Consider the following 24,135-nt stretch of genomic DNA (forward strand, 5'->3'; position numbering starts at 1 on the left):
ACATTTTAGGTCCCCACAAGGATAGTACAGCATATGCTGTGTGTGTGTCATGGATAAGATGTGGGAGTAGTAGAAGTTATCTCAGAGTTGTGGATGAACTTGGAAGCTGTCTTTCATCTCCCCACCCTGTTAAAATACAGGACTAGTGATTGGTCTCTCTCCTCTTCCAACACCTCCCTCCTTTCCTCCATGGACCCAGTCCCTCTCCCCAGATGTGTCCATTTCCATTCCAACCAGGCCCAAATGAGAGGGACATCTGCCCAGGCGGATAGGAACAGGGCTGGGGAAGGGCTGGGGAAGGGAAAACCTTGCTGAGAGGGACAGGAACAGTTAACATGAACGGACAGAAACAGTTAACATGGAAGAACAGGAACAGTTAACATGGAGGGACAGGAACAGTTAACATGGAGGGACAGGAACAGTTAACATGGAGGGACAGGAACAGTTAACATGGAGGGACAGGAACAGTTAACATGGAGGGACAGGAACAGTTAACATGGAGGGACAGGAACAGTTAACATGGAGGCACAGGAACAGTTAACATGGAGGGACAGGAACAGTTAACATGGAGGGACAGGAACAGTTAACATGGAGGGACAGGAACAGTTAACATGGAGGGACATGAACAGTTAACATGGAGGGACAGGAACAGTTAACATGGAGGGACAGGAACAGTTAACATGGAGGGACAGTAAAAGTTAACATGGAGGGACAGGAACAGTTATCATGGAGGGACAGGAACAGTTAACATGGAGGGACAGGACAAGTTAACATGGAGGGACAGGAAGAGTTAACATGGAGGGACAGGAAAAGTTAACATGGAGGGAAAGGAACAGTTAACATGGAGGGACAGGAACAGTTAACACGGAGGGACAGGAACAGTTAACATGGAGTTACATGAACAGTTAACATGGAGGGACAGGCACAGTTAACATGGAGGGACATGAACAGTTAGCATGAACACACAGGAACAGTTAACATGAAGACACAGGAACAGTTAACATGGAGGGACATGAACAGTTAACATGGAGGGACAGGAAGCGTTAACATGGAGGGACAGGAACCGTTAACATGGAGGGACAGGAACAGTTAACATGGAGACAGGAACAGTTAACATGGAGGGTCAGGAACAGTTAACATGGAGACAGGAACAGTTAACATGGAGGGTCAGGAAAAGTTAACATGGAGACAGGAACAGTTAACATGGAGGGACAGGAACAGTTAACATGGAGGGACAGTAAAAGTTAACATGGAGACAGGAACAGTTAACATGGAGGATCAGGAACAGTTAACATGGAGACAGGAACAGTTAATATGGAGGGACAGGAACAGTTAACATGGAGGGACAGGAACAGTTAACATGGAGGGACAGGAAAAGTTAACATGGAGGGACAGGAACAGTTAACATGGAGGGACAGGAACAGTTAACATGGAGGATCAGGAACAGTTAACATGGAGGGACAGGAACAGTTAACATGGAGGGACAGGAACAGTTAACATGGAGGGACAGGAACAGTTAACATGGAGACAGGAACAGTTAACATGGAGGATCAGGAACAGTTAACATGGAGACAGGAACAGTTAATATGGAGGGACAGGAACAGTTAACATGGAGGGACAGGAACAGTTAACATGGAGGGACAGGAAAAGTTAACATGGAGGGACAGGAACAGTTAACATGGAGGGACAGGAACAGTTAACATGGAGGATCAGGAACAGTTAACATGGAGGGACAGGAACAGTTAACATGGAGGGACAGGAACAGTTAACATGGAGGGACAGGAACAGTTAACATGGAGGGAAAGGAACAGTTAACATGGAGGGACAGGAACAGTTAGCTGATGGAAGGACCTCCTCCACCCCTTAACCTGGCTTAGAAGGATTAAAGATCAGAGATCCACTCCCCATCACACACTGATGCATCCCAAATGGCACCCTATTCCCTATATATCCCAAATAGCATCCTATTCCCTATATATCCCAAATAGCACCCTATTCCTTATATATCCCAAATAGCACCCTATTCCCTATATTTCCCAAATGGCACCCTTTTCCCTATATGTCCCAAATGGCTCCCTATTCCCTATATAGTGCACTGCTTTTGACCAGACTCTATAGGCCCTGGTCAAAAGCAGTGCAGTTTGGAACGTAGCCACTCTCCGCCTTGAGTAGAGGCTAGGGTGGGTGTACAGTTTTTCCATTCTGGCTTGGTGTTGGCTGATGGAGTGGACCTCCCTCCTCTTTAGCCAGGCTTAGGGTGTGTTCCAAATGGCACCCTACTCCCTTTGGAAAGCACTACTACCCTTAGGGCCCATGTCAAAAGTAGTGCACTATAAAAAGGAATAGGTTGCCATTTTGGACGCAGGCAAACGGGATCCCTGAGCCCTTTCCCTCCACACGCTGGACGCCCCAGGGGAGATTTGGCTGTTGGCTGGGGTGTACAGTTCCTCCACTGGGTTGGGGTCTGGCCTGGCCTGGCCCCCTGGCCCGTGCATTCCACCTCAGTAGAGAGACGGGACGCAAACAGATCCTCCTCAGGTGAAAGAGTACCATTACATCACACAGACACAGACACACACACATATCTTTAGTAGCCAGTGTTTCCCAGAGCAATTCATAGCGTTAATATTATCGTTAGAACCTTCTTACGATGTATCTTTAGTAGCCAAGGTGTTTCCCAGAGCCTTCATAGCGTTAATATTATCGTTAGAACCTTCTTACGATGTATCTTTAGTAGCCAAGGTGTTTCCCAGAGCCTTCGTAGCGTTAATATTATCGTTAGAACCTTCTTACGATGTATCTTTAGTAGCCAAGGTGTTTCCCAGAGCCTTCGTAGCGTTAATATTATCGTTAGAACCTTCTTACGATGTATCTTTAGTAGCCAAGGTGTTTCCCAGAGCCTTCATAGCGTTAATATTATCGTTAGAACCTTCTTACGATGTATCTTTAGTAGCCAAGGTGTTTCCCAGAGCCTTCGTAGCGTTAATATTATCGTTAGAACCTTCTTACGATGTATCTTTAGTAGCCAAGGTGTTTCCCAGAGCCTTCGTAGCATTAATATTATCGTTAGAACCTTCTTACGATGTATCTTTAGTAGCCAAGGTGTTTCCCAGAGCCTTCGTAGCGTTAATATTATCGTTAGAACCTTCTTACGATGTATCTTTAGTAGCCAAGGTGTTTCCCAGAGCCTTCGTAGCGTTAATATTATCGTTAGAACCTTCTTACGATGTATCTTTAGTAGCCAAGGTGTTTCCCAGAGCCTTCGTAGCGTTAATATTATCGTTAGAACCTTCTTACGATGTATCTTTAGTAGCCAAGGTGTTTCCCAGAGCCTTCATAGCGTTAATATTATCGTTAGAACCTTCTTACGATGTATCTTTAGTAGCCAAGGTGTTTCCCAGAGCCTTCGTAGCGTTAATATTATCGTTAGAACCTTCTTACGATGTATCTTTTGTAGCCAAGGTGTTTCCCAGAGCCTTTATTAGTAGCGTGGCTCTTAACTTCATCCTCAGCTCTGGCATCTTCCCCAATATTTGGAACCAAGGACTAATCACCACAATCCACAAAAGTGGAGACAAATTTGACCCCAGTAACTACTGTGGGATATGCCTCAACAACAACCTTGGAAATCCTCTGAATTATCATTAATAGCCGACTCGTACATTTCCTCAGTGAAAACAATGTACTGAGCAAATGTCAAATTGGCTTTTTACCAAATTACCATACAACAGACCATGTATTCACCCTGCACACCCGAATTGACAAACAAACAAACCAAAAACAAAGGCAAAGTCGTCTCATGCTTTGTTGATTTCAAAAAAGCTTTTGACTCAATTTGGCATTGGGGTCTGCTATACAAATTGATGGAAAGCGGTGTTGGGGGGAAAACATACAACATGATAAAATCCATGTACACAAACAACAAGTGTGCGGTTAAAATTGGCAAAAAACACACACATTTCTTTCCACAGGGCCGTGGGGTGAGACAGGGATGCAGCTTGAGCACCACCCTCTTCAACATTTATATCAACGAATTGGTGAGGTCACTAGAACAGTCTGCAGCACCCGGCTTCACCCTACTAGAATCTGAAGTCAAATGTCTACTGTTTGCTGATGATCTGGTGCTTCTGTCACCAACCAAGGAGGGCCTACAGCAGCATCTAGATCATCTGCACATATTCAGTCAGACCTGGGCCCTGAGAGTAAATCTCAGTAAGACAAAAATAATGGTGTTCTAAAAAAGGCCCAGTTGCTAGGACCACAAATACAAATTCCATCTAGACACCATTGCCCTAGAGCACACAAAAAACTATACATACCTTGGCCTAAACATCAGCGCCACAGGTAACTTCCACAAAGCTGTGAATGATCTGAGAGACAAGGCAAGAAGGGCCTTCTACGCCATCAAAAGGAACATAAAATTCAACATACCAATTAGGATCTGGCTACAAAATACTTGAATCAGTTATGGAAGCCATTGCCCTTTATGGTTGTGAGGTCTGGGGTCCGCTCGCCAACCAAGAATTCACAAAATGGGACAAACATCAGTTGAGACTCTGCATGCAGAATTCTGCAAAAATATCCTCAATGTACAACGTAAAACACCAAATAATGCATGCAGAGCAGAATTAGGCCGATACCCACTAATTATCAAAATCCAGAAAAGAGCCGTTAAATTCTATAACCACCTAAAAGGAAGCGATTCCCAAACCTTCCATAACAAAGCCATCACCTACAGAGAGATGAACCTGGAGAAGAGTCACCTAAACAAGCTGGTCCTGGGGCTCTGTTTGTAAGGGTTGGTGTGAGGTGTGGCCCAGGTGCGGTGCGGGATAGACAGTAGGCAGAGATGGTGAAACAAGGATCTTTACTGGTCCCGAAGCCAGAAACAAAACAACGGACTTAACACGATAACAGAAAGGTGGAGCAAATAAATCTCCAAAAACAGGCTGACAGCCAAACTACGAAATAGTAACTACGACTGAAATAATAAAGAAACAGGGAGAACACTTCTCGAGTACCTGTACATACTTCTCCGATCAGACACTGATTAGTACTGCTGAGCACAGAGAAACTAGCAGAGAAAACTGAGCAAGGGAACACAGGGAAGTGAGGGCATAAATACACCGGTGAACAGGTAGACACAGGTGAACAGGTAGACACAGGTGAACAGGTAGACACCGGTGAACAGGTAGACACAGGTGAACAGGTAGACACAGGTGACACCAATAGGATGATGATTAGTCCAGACTGTGAGTGAGAAGGTGCATAAGGTTGTCGGAGAAGGACACCTAGTGGAACGCTCCGGAACTGCGACCCCTGCCGGGAACAGCCGACGGGAGAAAAACACACAGGGAGTTGAGGTGCAAGATTGACATAATAATATGCCATTTAGCAGACGCTTTTATCCAAAGCGACTTACAGTCATGCGTGCATACATTTTTTTGTGTATGGGTTGTCCCGGGGTTCGAACCCACTACCTTGGCGTTACAAGCGCCGTGCTCTACCAGCTGAGCTACAGAGGACCACATAATGTCATACTTGGCGTGGTTGAGAAGCATTATAGTTGTTAATAGCCTCATCATGCATACAGTACATTCATCCCAATAGGACTAATGACTTTTGCATACCAGGCTCTCTGGAAGGAGCCAGCAGCAGGCATGGCATGTATGGGGGATACTTTTCTCATCGCTGCAGATTGCCCTTTCCCTTAGCTGGCCAGGCTACAGACTTTTAGACGTCCACTTAACAAAGCTTTTCAAATGTCTTCCAACTCCAGGAGGGCTATCATGGCACTGCTGGAGGAGTTACGAGGAGTAATGGCTGATGTGCTAGCATTGATTGTAGAACGAAAGAGAAGCGCACACCATGATGAAGTCACAGTGTTATGATTAACCTCCCTTTGCCAGGTGGACTTTACAAGGTGCCCCTAAAAATGACACACAAAACTTCCTCATATAAAGCTAATCTTTGAAGTTATATGGCCTTGATCAAGGAGCTTTCACATTCCAGTTCAGAGGCTTTACTACAATTACTACTTCCCCAGACCAGACCTTTACCTCTCCAGACCTTTACCTCTCCAGACCTTTACCTCTCCAGACCTTTACCTCTCCAGACCTTTACCTCTCCAGACCTTTTCCTCTCCAGACCTTTAACTCTCCAGACCTTTACCTCTCCAGACCTTTTCCTCTCCAGACCTTTTCCTCTCCAGACCTTTACCTCTCCAGACCTTTACCTCGCCAGACCTTTACCTCTCCAGACCTTTACCTCTCCAGACCTTTACCTCTCCAGACCTTTACCTCTCCAGACCTTTACCTCTCCAGACCTTTACCTCTCCAGACCTTTATCTCTCCAGACCTTTACTACTCCAGACCTTTACCTCTCCAGACCTTTACCTCTCCAGACCTTTACTACTCCAGACCTTTACCTCTCCAGACCTTTACCTCTCCAGACCTTTACTACTCCAGACCTTTACCTCTCCAGACCTTTACCTCTCCAGACCTTTACCTCTCCAGACCTTTACTACTCCAGACCTTTACCTCTCCAGACCTTTACCTCTCCAGACCTTTACTACTCCAGAACTTTTCCTCTCCAGACCTTTACCTCTCCAGACCTTTACCTCTCCAGACCTTTACCTCTCCAGACCTTTACCTCTCCAGACCTTTACTACTCCAGACCTTCACTACTCCAGACCTTTACCTCTCCAGACCTTTACCTCTCCAGACCTTTACCTCTCCAGACCTTTACCTCTCCAGACCTTTACCACTCCAGACCTTTACCTCTCCAGACCTTTACCTCTCCAGACCTTTACTACTCCAGACCTTCACTACTCCAGACCTTTACCTCTCCAGACCTTTACCTCTCCAGACCTTTACCTCTCCAGACCTTTACCTCTCCAGACCTTTACCACTCCAGACCTTTACCTCTCCAGACCTTTACCTCTCCAGACCTTTACTACTCCAGAACTTTTCCTCTCCAGACCTTTACCTCTCCAGACCTTTACCTCTCCAGACCTTTACCTCTCCAGACCTTTACCTCTCCAGACCTTTACCTCTCCAGACCTTTTCCTCTCCAGACCTTTACCTCTCCAGACCTTTGCCTCTTCAGACCTTTACCTCTGCAGACCTTTACCTCTCCAGACCTTTACCTCTCCAGACCTTTACCTCTCCAGACCTTTACCTCTCCAGACCTTTACCTCTCCAGACCTTTACCTCTCCAGACCTTTACCTCTCCAGACCTTTACTACTCCAGACCTTCACTACTCCAGACCTTTACCTCTCCAGACCTTCACTACTCCAGACCTTTACCTCTCCAGACCTTTACCTCTCCAGACCTTTACTACTCCAGACCTTCACTACTCCAGACCTTCACTACTCCAGACCTTCACTACTCCAGACATTTACCTCTCCAGACCTTCACTACTCCAGACCTTCACTACTCCAGACCTTTACCTCTCCAGACCTTCACTACTCCAGACCTTTACCTCTCCAGACCTTTACCTCTCCAGACCTTCACTACTCCAGACCTTTACCTCTCCAGACCTTCACTACTCCAGACCTTCACTACTCCAGACCTTTACCTCTCCAGACCTTTACCTCTCCAGACCTGTACCTCTCCAGACCTTTACCTCTCCAGACCTTTACCTCTCCAGACCTTTACCTCTCCAGACCTTTACCTCTCCAGACCTTTTCCTCTCCAGTCTTTTACTACTATTACTACTTCCCCAGACCAGAGTAACTTTGAGTCACATCAGGAGAGGTGTTTTAGAGGGAGGTGAGAGACTGAGAGGACTGGCTTCCTGTTTTTGCTGAGAATGTTATTGCCCCATAGCTGTAGCTATGTGCACTATATAGGGAATACGGTCCCTAGGTGTGCCTCTCTCTCTCCCGCTCTCGCTCTCTCTGGTAACAGGGTTCTGAAGAAGTCTCTCTTTCGGAGGAACCACGGTTGACTCCGAGCCAGTTCCATCACTCCATTTCTTCCTCACCTGTTTAATGTGGTGTGGGCAAACGCGTTAGCTCCTGACAGCTCTGCTGAAAGGCCTTTAGGTAAACTGTTGACCTTTGGCGGATTTAAGGGCAAGTCTCTAAACTGGCTCAAATCCCCGACAGGTGCAAATGAGGGGAGGTGGGAGGGCAAAGAAAGGCAAATCGCTGTGTTGGGAGACAGAAGACGGACAGGGTTATTTGAAAAGTCTCCTTTTATAGAATGGAACGTCTATCTGGCATATAGCGAGGCAAGGATGGAGGAGCGGAGGGTAAGAGTTGTGAAGTCATCATGTGGTTGGGGCAGAGGGGCTGTGAGTGCGGGCTCCGGGTTGGGTCTGGGAAGGGCTGGTCTGGGCTGGGCTGGAGCAGATCTGATCTGGACTGGTGTGGGCTGGGCTGGTCCGGTCTGGACTGGTGTTGGTCTGGCTCCGCATTCACAAATTCACAGTAGGAGTGCTGATATAGGATTTGTTTTTCCCTTTTAGATCATAATGAATAAGATTGTATGGACAGAGAGGACCTGATCCTAAATCAGTACTCCTACTCATTAATATAATAATAAATAATAATAATATGCCATTTAGCAGACGCTTTTATCCAAAGCGACTTAATGATCTAGGGGTCACCCCCAGCACACTGAGGACAGCAGGGTTTTTGATACACCGAATGCCAGGGAGGTGAAGTCATTCCAAGCCAAACAGGGACGCTAGTTCACTTAGAAAATAAATGTTCCCTTTTTTTCCCCCCTCTGGCTTCTAACTCAGTCAAGAGGCAGAAAATAGCCCAGTGACTTCAGCTGATAACGGAAGCACGTTATCACATTCCATGCCAGTTGCCATGGAAAGACAGACGCTCCAGGACATTGACTGCGGTACATCGTTAATGATTACTCGCTGTGTCTCAAATGGCATCCTTTTCCTTACACAGTGCACTACTTTTTACCAGGGCCCTATGGGGCTCCAGGAAGCAACTGTTGTCCGTTCATAGAAAGAAAGCTACAGGTGCCAGTAGACAGTCTATTACTGAAAGGAATCTTAGCAGGGTTCTTTGTGCCAAGTGAGCCTGAAAAGAGATGAGCTACGTTGAAGAGGAAATGTGGTGTCTACTGGTCTAAAGAGATGAGCTACGTAGAGGAGGAAATGTGGTGTCTACTGGTCTAAAGAGATGAGCTACGTAGAGGAGGAAATGTGGTGTCTACTGGTCTAAAGAGATGAGCTACGTAGAGGAGGAAATGTGGTGTCTACTGGTCTAAAGAGATGAGCTACGTAGAGGAGGAAATGTGGTGTCTACTGGTCTAAAGAGATGAGCTACGTAGAGGAGGAAATGTGGTGTCTACTGGTCTAAAGAGATGAGCTACGTTGAGGAGGAAATGTGGTGTCTACTGGTCTAAAGAGATGAGCTACGTTGAGGAGGAAATGTGGTGTCTACTGGTCTAAAGAGATGAGCTACGTTGAGGAGGAAATGTGGTGTCTACTGGTCTAAAGAGATGAGCTACGTAGAGGAGGAAATGTGGTGTCTACTGGTCTAAAGAGATGAGCTACGTAGAGGAGGAAATGTGGTGTCTACTGGTCTATGCAGTGTAAGCATCTACCAAGTCCACTATTTCTGTTGATTTATCAGGGTGGTTCAACGTAAACTGACATCCACATTCTGGCTCTTATCCTATGAGCACAATAATTTGAAAATACGTTGAAAATACATATTTCTGGTTGAAAAGACAATGAAAATACATTTTCTTTGTTGACAAGATGCTGAAAAGACGTTGAAAATACATATATTTGGTTGAAAAGACGCATTTCAACCAGTTTTGCTCACTGGCTAGGAAGTCTTCTACCACGTTATTGTCATGAGGGCATACATTGCTTGTCTGAGAAAGGTATTAGATGTACATGGGACTTTCATTCACTCTGACCAAAACTGACATTTCTTTGCAATGACATCTTCTGTGGAAAAACCCGTCTGGAGTCCACTGGTTAAGCTTTGTGCTATCTTACATCAGCCATTTCCAAACCTCTCCTTTGGGACCCCCAGCCTTTCTATGTATTTAAAGTATTCCAGAACTAGAACAACTTTTCAACTAATCATTAAAGCCCTTGACTACTTGAATCAGGGCTACAACATATTTGTGATATGTCTGGGGGTCCCCGAGGAGAGGTTTGAAAAAGATCTAACAGTAATCTATCTGCATGTTGGTTTGAAAGTGACGTTGTTACTGAGCTGATTCGCCTCTTACTATTTACAGACGTCCCAAAAACACCACCTCCAAATTGTTCGAGCATTACTCTCTTTCTTCTGACTCCTCTGTCTCCTCTGTCCTCTGTCCCTTACAGACAACCTGCTCTACTGTCTCCTCTGTCCTCTGTCCCTTACAGACAACCTGCCCTACTGTCTCCTCTGTCTCCTCTGTCCTCTGTCCCTTAGAGACAACCTGCTTGACTTTCTCCCCTGTCTCCTCTGTCCTCTGTCCCTTACAGACAACCTGCCCTACTGTCTCCTCTGTCCGCTGTCCCTTACAGACAACCTGCCCTACTGTCTCCTCTGTCCGCTGTCCCTTACAGACAACCTGCTCGACCGGCTCCTCTGTCTCCTCTGTCCCTTACAGACAACCTGCCCTCCTGTCTCCTCTGTCTCCTCTGTCCCTTACAGACAACCTGCCCTGCTGACTCCTCTGTCTCCTCTGTCCTCTGTCCCTTACAGACAATCTGCTCGACTGTCTCCTCTGTCTCCTCTGTCTCCTCTGTCCTCTGTCCCTTACAGACAACCTGCCCTCCTGTCTCCTCTGTCATCTGTCCCTTACAGACAACCTGCCCTACTGTCTCATCTGTCTCCTCTCTGTCTCCAACAACCTGCCCTACTGTCTCCTCTCTGTCTCCAACAAACTGCCCTACTGTCTCCTGTCTGTCTCCAACAACTTGCCCTACTGTCTCCTCTCTGTCTCCAACAACCTGCCCTACTGGCTCCTCTCTGTCTCCAACAACCTGCCCTACTGCCTCCTCTCTGTCTCCAACAACCTGCCCGACTGTCTCCTGTCTGTCTCCAACAACCTGCCCTACTGTCTCCAACAACCTGCCCTACTGTCTCCTCTCTGTCTCCAACAACCTGCCTGACTGTCTCCTGTCTGTCTCCAACAACCTGCCCGACTGTCTCCTGTCTGTCTCCAACAACCTTCCCTACTGTCTCCTCTCTGTCTCCAACAACCTTCCCTACTGCCTCCTCTCTGTCTCCAACAACCTTCCCACTGTCTCCTCTCAGTCTCCAACAACCTGCCTGACTGTCTCCTCGCTGTCTCCAACAACCTTCCCTACTGTCTCCTCTCTGTCTCCAACAACCTGCCCTACTGTCTCCAACAACCTGCCCTACTGCCTCCTCTCTGTCTCCAACAACCTGCCTGACTGTCTCCTCTCTGTCTCCAACAAACTGCCCTACTGTCTCCTGTCTGTCTCCAACAACCTGCCCTACTGTCTCCAACAACCTGCCCTACTGACTCCACTCTGTCTCCAACAACCTGCCCTACTGTCTCCTGTCTGTCTCCAACAACCTGCCCCACTCTCCTGTCTGTCTCCAACAACCTGCCCCACTGACTCCTCTCTGTCTCCAATAACCTGTCCTACTGTCTCCTCTCTGTCTCCAACAACCTTCCCTACTGTCTCTTCTCTGTCTCCAACAACCTGCCCTACTGTCTCCTTCCTGTCTCCAACAACCTGCCCTACTGTCTCCAACAACCTGCCCTACTGTCTCCTGTCTGTCTCCAACAACCTGCCCTACTGTCTCCTGTCTGTCTCCAACAACCTGCCCTACTGTCTCCTCTCTGTCTCCAACAACCTGCCCTACTGGCTCCTCTCTGTCTCCAACAACCTGCCCTACTGTCTCCTTGTCTGTCTCCAACAACCTGCCCTACTGTCTCCTGTCTGTCTCCAACAACCTGCCCTACTGACTCCTCTCTGTCTCCAACAACCTGCCCTACTGTCTCCAACAACCTGCCCTACTGGCTCCTCTCTGTCTCCAACAACCTGCCCTACTGTCTCCTCTCTGTATCCAACAACCTGCCCGACTGTCTCCTGTCTGTCTCCAACAACCTGCCCTACTGTCTCCAACAACCTGCCCACCATCTCCTCTCAGTCTCCAACAACCTGCCTGACTGTCTCCTGTCTGTCTCCAACAACATTCCCTACTGTCTCCTGTCTGTCTCCAACAACCTGCCCACTGTCTCCTCTCTGTCTCCAACAACCCCCCACTACCTACTCCTCTCAGTCTCCAACAACCTGCCCTACTGTCTCCTGTCTGTCTCCAACAACCTGCCCTACTGTCTCCTGTCTGTCTCCAACAACCTTCCCTACTGTCTCCTGTCTGTCTCCAACAACCTGCCCTACTGTCTCCTGTCTGTCTCCAACAACCTTCCCTACTGTCTCCTCTCTGTCTCCAACAACCTGCCCTACTGTCTCCTCTCTGTCTCCAACAACCTTCCCTACTGTCTCCTGTCTGTCTCCAACAACCTTCCCTACTGTCTCCTCTCTCTCTCCAACAACCTGCCCTACTGTCTCCTCTCTGTCTCCAACAACCTTCCCTACTGTCTCCTGTCTGTCTCCAACAACCTGCCCTACTGTCTCCAACAACCTGCCCGACTGTCTCCTCTCTGTCTCCAACAACCTGCCCTACTGTCTCCTGTCTGTCTCCAACAACCTTCCCTACTGTCTCCTGTCTGTCTCCAACAACCAGCCCTACTGTCTCCTCTCTGTCTCCAACAACCTTCCCTACTGTCTCCTGTCTGTCTCCAACAACCTGCCCTACTGTCTCCTGTCTGTCTCCAACAACCTGCCCTACAGTCTCCTCTCTGTCTCCAACAACCTTCCCTACTGTCTCCTGTCTGTCTCCAACAACCTGCCCTACTGTCTCCTCTCTGTCTCCAACAACCTGCCCTACTGTCTCCAACAACCTGCCCTACTGGCTCCTCTCGGTCTCCAACAACCTGCCCTACTGTCTCCTCTCTGTCTCCAACAACCTGCCCTACTGTCTCCTGTCTGTCTCCAACAACCTGCCCTACTGTCTCCTCTCTGTCTCCAACAACCTGCCCTACTGTCTCCTGTCTGTCTCCAACAACCTGCCCTACTGTCTCCTCTCTGTCTCCAACAACCTGCCCTACTGTCTCCTGTCTGTCTCCAACAACCTGCCCTACTGTCTCCTCTCTGTCTCCAACAACCTGCCCTACTGTCTCCTCTCTGTCTCCAACAACCTGCCCGACTGTCTCCTGTCTGTCTCCAACAACCTGTCCTACTCTCCCAATGTCATCACCTCCAACCAGTCCACTGGTTAAGCTTTGTAGTAACTTAATCTAAAGTTAATTGTTACTGACTGTGGGATCCTCTCTCTGTGCTACAGATGACCTTCCCTACTGTCCTAAAGGAATCACCTCCAAAGTGTTCCGTTTCAACGTCTCGGTGATGGAGAGGAACTCCACCAACCTGTTCCGAGCCGAGTTCCGAGCTCTGAGGGTTCCAAACTCTGCTGCCATTAGGAATGAACAGAGGGTCGAGCTCTACCAGGTGTGTAAAGGTACCGTCCATGTCCTTCAGAGATCTTCAACTCAACCTGACAACGGTTAACAGTCTTTCCCCCCTAGTTTCATTTGGAGGCGGGGCACCCACAGGCCCCCCGGAGCAACTTCTAGGTCCTCAGGCATCACCACTGGGCATCACCACTGGGCATCACCACTGGGCACCTTATTCCTTATATATAGTGTCAGATCCCTTTGGGCCCTGATCAGGGGTAGTACACTATAAAGGGAGTACAGGGCCATTTGGGACGCACCGATTGTCAGTCACTACCGATAGAAGTCAAACACTTTAGGTAGGGAGCAAAAGAGCAAGGCCTGGTGGAGGAAACACAGTACGTACCTCCATCACACAAACAGATCAACAAATCAACAGCTTTTGGTTGTTACAGAGCGTGATCTGTAGTGGACTTTGTTAATTTTCAAATAAATCAGAAATTTGCCAAGTTCAGTTCACTTAAGATAGGTTTACCATTACTGACACTGACGTGAAATCTAGTCGCTTTATTATTACACAAATAACCATTTCTCAAACTTCCCAGTTTCAACTGAGGAAGGGCAAGGGAGCCTCAGCCAGTGAAATCCAGCTGTGGTTTGGTGGTGGGCAGCCAGCCGCCAGACCCTAACTCCAGCTCTCGTCAGGCCTGGAGAATGTGTGCAGGGTCTGGCTCTGGGCAGGGTAACGCTGGAGTGTCCTGTTTAATGTGTTCAGAGCTCTGGGCAGGGTAACGCTATATCAGCCTCAAAAGCCTCTGCTCTATAATCTATGACATTAGGTGACATGCAGTAATAGTATAAAGCAGGGGTATTCAACTCTGACCCCTACGAGGTCCGGAGCCTGCTGGTTTTCTGTTCTACCTGATAATTAATTGCACCCACCTGGTGTCCCAGGTCTAAATTAGTCCCTGATTAGAGGGGAAGAATGAAAAATAATTTTAAAAAAAGCAGTGGAACTGGTTTTGAAGTCCAGGTTGGAATTTGAGGGTTATAAAGTGTATCTTTATAAAGTGTATCTGGGGCGGCAGGTAGCTTAGTGGTTAAGAGCGTTGTGCCAGTAACTGAAAGGTCGCAGGTTCTAATCCCCGAGCCGACTAGGTGAAAAATCTGTCGATGTGCCCTTGAGCAAGGCACTTAACCATAATTACTCCTGTAAGTCACTCTGGATAAGAGCGTCTGCTAAATGACTAAAATGTGTCTTTATTGTGTGATTTTTCAATAGCGAATGTTTCTCACATCTCCAGGCTTCTGAGAAATAGAGACTGCTGTCTCCTCAAGTTGCAACAGCACCTGTTGTGTTTCTATATCAGTGTAGTGGATCATTGTATTGTTCATATGCAGTAACTCCCCCACCCTTGGTTTTCAGATCCTGAGGCCAGACGAGCACATAGCTAAACAACGCTACATTGGAGCCAAGAACGTGCTGACCAAGGGAACGCCAGAATGGGTCTCCTTCGATGTGACAGAGACGGTACGGGAGTGGCTGATGTACAGAGGTGAGCCCATTCATTGGTTGATTGTTCTTATTGTTTTTCAAGAGGAAATAATTTCCACTGTTACAAGTTTCAGACTCAAGTTACATACTAATACAACAACAACAACAACAACATCAAATAAAAGTAAACAATCAGAAAAAACCACAAGCAGTAGATTTCCGTTTTGAGTTGGTGTGTGAAGATGACCTTATCTTTCCCATGATGCCTCTCTCCTCTCAGAGACCAACCTGGGTCTGGAGATCAGCGTGCACTGCCCCTGCCACACCTTCAACCCCAACGGTGACATCGTCGACAATGTGAACGAGGTGCTGGAGGTCAAGTTCAAAGGTCAGTAGGCATAACATTCTCTTCTTGTGTTGTCGTTTCAGACCGGGAAAACCTCATCAAGTCATTTGTTGTTACCACCCAATAACGGGTAATGTTCTGGATCTTTCTCCCTTAGACCCTTACTCCCTTACTGCTAGCATTGTTTAAAATACTGAGAAGTAGTTTTCAGATCTGGATCTTTCTCCCTTAGACAACTGAACTATGAACTGGCATGAAAAAGTGCAATTGCATTTAAAAAAGCCATGACAAGTCACAACATAATTTACAAGCTTGCTCACAGAAGCAAAGGAACCAAAGTTACGGACAAAGGACCTGGGTTAGAGTTGGGGCGTGTAACATGTACTGCCTGACCTCTGACCTCTCTCTCTCTCTCTCTCTGCTGTAGGGATGGAGGGGGAGGAGGACCTGGGTCGTTGGGACCTGGGTCGTCTGAAGAAGAAGAAGGAGCAGTACCCACCTCACCTCCTCCTCATGATGATCCCTCCCCACCGTCTGGACGCACAGCCACGCAGACGCAAACGGGCCCTGGACACCAACTACTGTTTCTCGTAAGGACCCTTACTGAAACTGTTCTCACTTCTGTTTCCACATGTCGGCACGGAGTTGTCCAGTCCTGAAAGGCTCTGTTTTGAATTTGCAGGGTTTGTAAACCAGAAGTCAGCAATCATTTCTCGTAAAAATCTGCTGTAACATAAACAGCAATAGCAGAAGAAGGATCAATGAGCCAGCCAACTTCCCCATATGCTCCATCTCAAACCATTCAACATGTGTTGGTTGATCAAAACAAGATAAACTTGAATAACTTGCTGCAGCTTTATCTGACTCTTAACTAAAGCATGTTGTGTTAACAAGAAAATTGTAACTGAACAGTTATCAAAGCTGACTACCTAACTCATTGTTGTGGTCCTCTGTAGCTCAGCTGGTAGAGCACGGCGCTTGTAACGCCAAGGTAGTGGGTTCGATCCCCGGGACCACCCATACACAAAAAAAATGTATGCACGCATGTCTGTAAGTCGCTTTGGATAAAAGCATCTGCTAAATGGCATATTATATTATATTGTATAATAATGAGAGAAGGTACGAGTGATTCACCATAGTTAGTTGTGCTCCTTTCCCAGCACTGTTGAGGAGAACTGCTGTGTTCGTCGTCTCTACATTGACTTCCGTCGGGACCTGGACTGGAAGTGGATCCACGAGCCCAAAGGATACTTCGCTAACTACTGCTCTGGACCCTGCCCCTACCTGAGGAGCTCCGACACCACACACACACAGGTGAGGGCAATCTGACACCACACACACACAGGTGAGGGCAATCTGACACCACACACACACAGGTGAGGGCAATCTGACACCACCCACACACAGGTGAGGGCAATCTGACACCACACACACACAGGTGAGGGCAATCTGACACCCCACACACACAGGTGAGGGCAATCTGACACCACACACACACAGGTGAGGGCAATCTGACACCACACACACACAGGTGAGGGCAATCTGACACCCCACACACACTGGTGAGGGAATCTGACACCACACACACAGGTGAGGGCAATCTGACACCACACACACACAGGTGAGGGCAATCTGACACCCCACACACTGGTGAGGGCAATCTGACACCACACACACACACACAGGTGAGAGCAATCTGACACCACACACACACACACACAGGTGAGGGCAATCTGACACCACACACACACAGGTGAGGGCAATCTGACACCCCACACACTGATGAGGGCAATCTGACACCACACACACAGGTGAGGGCAATCTGACACCACACACACACCCACAGGTGAGGGCAATCTGACACCACACACACACCCACAGGTGAGGGCAATCTGACACCACACACACACACACAGGTGAGGGCAATCTGACACCACACACACACAGGTGAGGGCAATCTGACACCACACACACACAGGTGAGGGCAATCTGACACCACACACACACCACACTGGGCACACACTGGTTGAATCAACGTTGTTTCCACGTTATTTCAATGAAATTACTTTGAACCTATGTGGAATAGATGTTGAATTGACGTCTACCCCAGTGGGACACAGGTGATTTACACCGTGGTCATAATGACTAAAACGTCCAGGCTGGCAGGGCAGGAAGAAGAAGTCCCTTTGCTACTCAATAGCGTCTGTTAAATTAGATTCAGCAATATGATCAATAACACCATACACAGAAATCAATAATAACTACGATTCTGATCGGCCAAGACCGCTTATTAGAGCTTGTGTCTTTACTTGTGCTTATTTCTGTAGTTGGCAGGACAGTTGCAAAATTAATTACCGTTTCAGCTTCCACATCAGCAACACCATCTCTTTCCCTCCACAGCTGCTGAGCCTGTATAACACTCTGAACCCAGAGGCCTCGGCGTCTCCCTGCTGCGTTCCCCAGGACCTGGAGCCCCTTACCATCCTCTACTACTCTGGACGCACCCCCAAAGTAGAGCAGCTATCCAACATGATCGTCAAGTCCTGCAAGTGCAGCTGAGGAGGCCGGGAGTAGGCCAAAGCCAGGGAGTAGGGTAGGGGCGCTGGCCCACGGAGGTGACCTGTATTGGGGCACCGGAGCCAGCCAGCCTGCCTAGCTGTGGAAGACGAGACTACCACCATCCATGTTATTTGTGTTCGGACTATGTTGCCTGCCACGTGGCCTAGATCTTAACACCACTTGAACTGAAGGACCCTATCCTTGTGTGAGGAGGACATAGTATGTTAGACTTTGGGATCCTAACTTCTAATCTTCGTTTTTGATTTGTTCAGTTTAGAGACTCCAAGTAGTTTCATTTTCCATTTTTCAAACTGGGTTTCCTTCCCTTCCTACAAACAGTGGGCATTATTCATAACACAAAGGAGAAAGGACAGACTAGCCGCCGTATCCAAAGACATAACTGCAGTCAGGCAGAGGGGAAGGAAAAAGGACAGACTATGAGACGGAGAGAGAGAGAGAAGAGAATGCCTGCAGGATTTGCAATGGAAAGTAATATGAGCAGGAGAGATAGAAGCCAAGCTTCTTTTCATTTTTTGGCCCGACACAGCAGTGACCATTTTTTGTTTGCTTCCAAACGCAAACGGAGTGGAAGGAAGAAGGACTTTTACGGATGGAGGAGGATATGATATTGTGGCTACTACCACCGCTGCTCTCTTTCGAGACTTTCTTGACATGTTTGAATTTTCAAAAACAAATCGGACCCAAACACAACATGCTGGAAAATAACATTGATCTGAAAAACTCTTAATTATGATTTTTTTTCTTCTTCTTTCAATTGGCAGATATTCTCTGTTATGCAGCGTGTTGTCGTGGTGATTGATGTAATGTTGATGTGTATCTGTCTATTGCCACTAGAAACCCTTTTATATTAAACTATGGTCCTCGTCACATGAATTCTGCTCATGATTTAGAGGCCACACTGGGTAGTCATGCTGGATGTTTTTAAACCAGTTGTTTTGCTATTTGAGTAAGATGAAGGTGAAATCAGTCATGATAGCCGGCACCGTTGATCCTCTTCTGTTTTGCTGCTCTTGACAGTGCAAAGCCGAAAGCAGTGGCAATAGAGTCCATTATCTCCCTTGAACCGAAGCCTCGGCACCAGACCAAATCAGAAGCCGTGTTTGGGTTTGCTAAAGTGCCTAGAGGTCACCACCCACAATGCAACAGTCACATTACTACATAGAGGTAGATCGAGGACTCTAGTGCCCCCCAGATCCAGTTTCAGCAATGGGAAACACAACGGAGGACTTTCACCATTGTGAGGTAATCAACTGGGTGGGATTTGCTATGAGTTAAGGACGGTTCAAATAATTCCATCCAGGTTGTCAGAAGGGATCAGTAGTAGAAGAAGAACATTGACTACTTCAAAATGGAGATGGCCTCAATGGAGATGCCCACGCTCTCACATAATGTGACAGATACAATGTTGGGTCCTCTTAACTATCTCTATGCATTATGAGAAGAGAGTCTCAGCCGCTTCCTGGTAACCTCGCCCTGCCCTCCTATAGTCTAACCCATCACCCCTTGCTCCTACCAGCTGACAAGGGCCTTACCCATCATCCCTTGCTCCTACCAGCTGACAAGGGCCTTACCCATCACCCCTTGCTCCTACCAGCTGACAAGGGCCTTACCCATCACCCCTTGCTCCTACCAGCTGACAAGGGCCTTACCCATCACCCCTTGCTCCTACCAGCTGACAAGGGCCTTACCCATCACCCCTTGCTCCTACCAGCTGACAAGGGCCTTACCCATCACCCCTTGCTCCTACCAGCTGACAAGGGCCTTACCCATCACCCCTTGCTCCTACCAGCTGACAAGGGCCTTACCCATCACCCCTTGCTCCTACCAGCTGACAAGGGCCTTACCCATCACCCCTTGCTCCTACCAGCTGACAAGGGCCTTACCCATCACCCCTTGCTCCTACCAGCTGACAAGGGCCTTACCCATCACCCCTTGCTCCTACCAGCTGACAAGGGCCTTACCCATCATCCCTTGCTCCTACCAGCTGACAAGGGCCTTACCCATCACCCCTTGCTCCTACCAGCTGACAAGGGCCTTACCCATCACCCCTTGCTCCTACCAGCTGACAAGGGCCTTACCCATCACCCCTTGCTCCTACCAGCTGACAAGGGCCTTACCCATCATCCCTTGCTCCTACCAGCTGACAAGGGCCCTTTATCAATTAGATTTGCTCACCTCATGCGTCCTCTCTCGCCTCTTTTTGAAAAAAGAAACGTAAAAGTTAATCGAGGAGAGTCAACAGGGAGAGTGAACGTGGACGGAAATGCTCTCGCTTGAAATGAGACCCTCCTTCTCCACTCGCCCGACATTAGGCTAATGACGTTTACAGGGGGTGGATCCCAAAATAAATGACGTTTACAGGGGTGGATCCCAAAATAAATGACGTTTACAGGGGTGGATGCCAAAATAAATGACGTTTACAGGGGTGGATCCCAAAATAAATGACGTTTACAGGGGTGGATCCCAAAATAAATGACATTTACAGGGGTGGATCCCAAAATAAATGACGTTTACAGTGGTGGATCCCAAAATAAATGACGTTTACAGGGGTGGATCCCAAAATAAATGTGTAAAGCGATCAAAACTAATTACAGTGCATTCAAAAATTATTCACACCCCTACAGCTTGAATTGAAAATGGATTACATTCAGATTTTATGTCACTGGCCTACACACAATACCTGATAATGTCAAAGTGTAATTATATTTTTCAAAGTTTTTACAAATGTAATAAAAAATGAAAAGCTGAAATGTCTTGAGTCAATAAGTATTCAACCCCTTTGTTATGATAAGCCTAAATATGTTCAGGAGTAGAAATGTGCTTAACAAGTCACATAATAAGTTGCATGGCCTCACTCTGTGTGCAATACTAGTTTTTAACATGATTTTTGAATGACTACCTCATCTCTGTACCTCAGACATACAATTGTCTGTAAGGTCCCTCGGTCGAGCAGCGAATTTCAAACACGGATTCAACCACAAAGACCAGGGAGGTTTTCCAATGTAGTGTTGTCCCCTATAGCAGTAAGCTGTAGTGTTGTCCAAAGAAGGGCTCCTATTGGTAGATGGGAGAAGAATTAAAAGCAGACATTGAATATCCCTTTCATCACGGTGAAGTTATTAATGACACTTTGGATGGTGTGTCAATACACCCAGTCACTACAAAGATACAGGCATCGTTCCTAACTCAGTTGCTGAAGAGTAACAAAACAGCTCAGGGATTTCACCATGACCAGGGATTTCACCATGACCAGGGATTTCACCATGACCAGGGATTTCACCATGACCAGGGATTTCACCATGACCAGGGATTTCACCATGACCAGGGATTTCACCATGACCAGGGATTTCACCATGAGGCCGAACAGTTACAGAGTTTAATGGCTGTGAAAGGAGAAAACTGAGGATCGATCAACAACATTGTAGTAATTCCACAATACTAATCTGACAGAGTGAAAAGAAGGAAACCTGAAAAAAATTAAAATATCCAAAACATGCATACTGTTTGCAACAAAATCAAATCAAATCACATACACGTGTTTAGCAGATGTTATAGCGGGTGTAGCGAAATGCTTGTGCTTCTAGCTCCGACAGTGCAGTAATATCTAACAAGTAATATCTAGCAATTTCACAACACACAAATACACACAAAACTAGTGAGGAATGGAATTTAAGAAAATATACATATATGGACAAGCAATGACAGAGCGGCATGGACTAAGATACAGAAGAATATTATAGAATAGAAAGCAGTATATACATATGAGATGAGTAGTGCAAGATATGTAAACATTATTAAAGTGACTAGTGTTCCATTTCTTAAAGTGGCCAGTGATTTCAATAGGCAGCAGCAGCCTCTAATGTGCTAGTGATGGCTATTTAACAGTCTGATGGCCTTGAGATAGAAGCTGTTTTTCATTCTCTCGGTCCCAGCTTTGATGCACCTGTACTGACCTCGCCTTCTGGATGATAGCGGGGTGAACAGGCAGTGGCTCGGGTGGTTGATGTCCTTGATGATCTTTTTGTCCTTCCTGTGACATCGGGTGCTGTATGTGTCTTGGAGGGCGGGTAGTTTGCCCCCCGATAATGCGTTCGGCAGACCGCACCACCCTGTGGAGAGCCCTGCGGCTGCGGGCGGTGCAGTTGCCGTACCAGGCGGTGATACAGCCCGACAGGATGCTCTCAATTGTGCATCTGTAAAAGTTTGTGAGGGTTTTAGGTGCCAAGCTGAATTTCTTCAGCCTCCTGAGGTTGAAGAGGCTATGTTGCGCCTTCTTCACCACACTGTCTGCGTGGGTATAAGACCATTTCAGTTTGAAGCTTTCCACCTTCTCCACTGTGGCCTTATAACCATCTCGGAAGTTCGAATAGCAACGGTCGAGGATTTTAGCAGCGCGAGTACAACAGTCGATATGTTGATAGAACTTCGGCAGCCTAGTCCTCAAATTAGCTTTGTTAAAATCCCCGGCTACAATAAATGCAGCCTCAGGATATGTGGTTTCCAGTTTGCATAAGGTCCAGTGAAGTTCTTTGAGGGCCGTCGTGGTATCGGCTTGAGGGGGGATATACATGGCCGTGACTATAACCGAAGAGAATTATCTTGGGAGATAATACGGTCGGCATTTGATTTTGAGAAATTCTAGGTTGGGTGAACAAAATGACTCGAGTTCCTTTATGTTACTACAATTACACCATGAGTCGTTAATCATGAAACACACACCTCCGCCCTTCTGCTTCCCGGAGAGATATTTATTCCTGTCTGCGCGATGAACTGAGAACCCCTCTAGTTGGACCGATTTCAACAGAATGTTTCCGTGAAACAAAGTATGTTACAGGCCCTGATGTCTCTCTGGAAAGAAATCCTTGCCCGGAGTTCGTCTATCTTGTTAACCGAAGACTGAACAGTAGCGAGTAGTATACTTGGAAGCGGTGGGTGATGTGCGCGCCTCCTAAATCGAACCAGCAGGCCGGTCCGAGTGCCTCTCCTCCGCCAGGAAATGTTTTGGGTCAGCCGCTGTAATCAGTTCAGTTGCCCTGGGGAGAGCAAACAAAGGATCTGCTTCGGGAAAGTCGTATTCCTGGTCGTAATGCTGGTGAGTTACCGCCGCTCTGATATCCAATAGTTTTCCCCGGCTGTATGTAATGATACAAAACACTTTCTAAGCTAATAATGTAAAAAATAATACATAAAAAAACAAAATACTGCAAAGTTTCCTAAGAGCTAGTCGCGAGGCCGCCATCTTATTGGCGCCAGGTCCAAGAAAAGGCACTAACGTAATAATGTTAAAAAAAATTGGCAAAGCAATTAAGCTTTTTCTCCTGAATACAAAGTATTGTGTTTGGGTCAAATCCAATAGAACACATTACTGAGTACCACTCTCCATATTTCCATGTATAGTTGTGGCTGCGTCATGTTATGGGTATGCTTGTAATCGTTAAGCACTGGGGAGTTTTTCAGGATAAAAAAGAAGTGGAATGCAGCTAAGCACAGGCAAAATCCTAGAGGAAAACCTGGTTCAGTCTGCTTTCAACCAGACACTGGGAGATGAATTCACCTTTCAGCAGGACAGGAACCTAAAACACAAGGCCAAATATACACTGGAGTTGCTCACCAAGAAGACAGTGAATGTTCCTGAGTGGCTGAGTTACAGTTTTGACTTAAATCTACTTGTAAATCTATGGCAAGACCTGAAAATGGTTGTCTAGCAATGATCAACAACCAATTTGACAGAGCTTGAAGTATTCTGAAAAGAATAATGGCCAAATATTGTATAATCCAGGTGTGGAAAGCTCTTAGAGACTTACCCAGAAAGACTCACAGCTGTAATCAATGCCAAAGGTGATTCTAACATGTATTGATTTAGGTGTGTGAATACTTATGTAAATAAGATATTTCTGTATTTAATTTTCAATAATTAGCTACGAATATTGTTTTTAAACGTGTGCGTGTTTTTTCTCTGACAAAACATTCAAAGGGGGTGTGGCAAATTTCAAAACTCTTCCGCTGTGAGTATCCTTGATGAAAGGTGGCCATCGAGGAGGGGAGGACACTTTTCCATTTGCCTAACGAATTGACACACACACCTCGACAACTTATTGGTGTCCGGGTCACGGAGGAGAGTGGACTGAGGAGAGAGGACTGAGGAGAGAGGATGGAGGACCCTCTTTTAATAAAATAAATTCCAAAAGCAGGCTTCCAGTGCAAGAATGATAGTTGGATGTTCATCATTGATTAGTAATGT

At 46.9% G+C, this 24,135-nt stretch overlaps 1 protein-coding gene across 1 annotated transcript in view; it reads left to right on the forward strand.

Moving 5' to 3' along the window:
- LOC311122323 (transforming growth factor beta-3 proprotein-like) overlaps positions 1 to 18,767 on the forward strand; it is a 20,409-nt gene extending 1,642 nt beyond the window's left edge. The window contains exons 2-7 of the mRNA XM_084196700.1: positions 13,365 to 13,528; positions 14,900 to 15,029; positions 15,249 to 15,356; positions 15,742 to 15,904; positions 16,475 to 16,628; positions 17,715 to 18,767. Coding sequence (XP_084052826.1) covers positions 13,365 to 13,528; positions 14,900 to 15,029; positions 15,249 to 15,356; positions 15,742 to 15,904; positions 16,475 to 16,628; positions 17,715 to 17,873 — 878 coding nt within the window. The 3' untranslated portion in view covers positions 17,874 to 18,767. The remainder of the gene's footprint in view (positions 1 to 13,364; positions 13,529 to 14,899; positions 15,030 to 15,248; positions 15,357 to 15,741; positions 15,905 to 16,474; positions 16,629 to 17,714) is intronic.
- Positions 18,768 to 24,135: the final 5,368 nt, after the last annotated feature.

Source organism: Coregonus lavaretus (genome assembly GCF_964263955.1).
Source record: "Coregonus lavaretus genome assembly, contig: HAP1_SCAFFOLD_4719, whole genome shotgun sequence".
NCBI lineage: Eukaryota > Metazoa > Chordata > Actinopteri > Salmoniformes > Salmonidae > Coregonus > Coregonus lavaretus.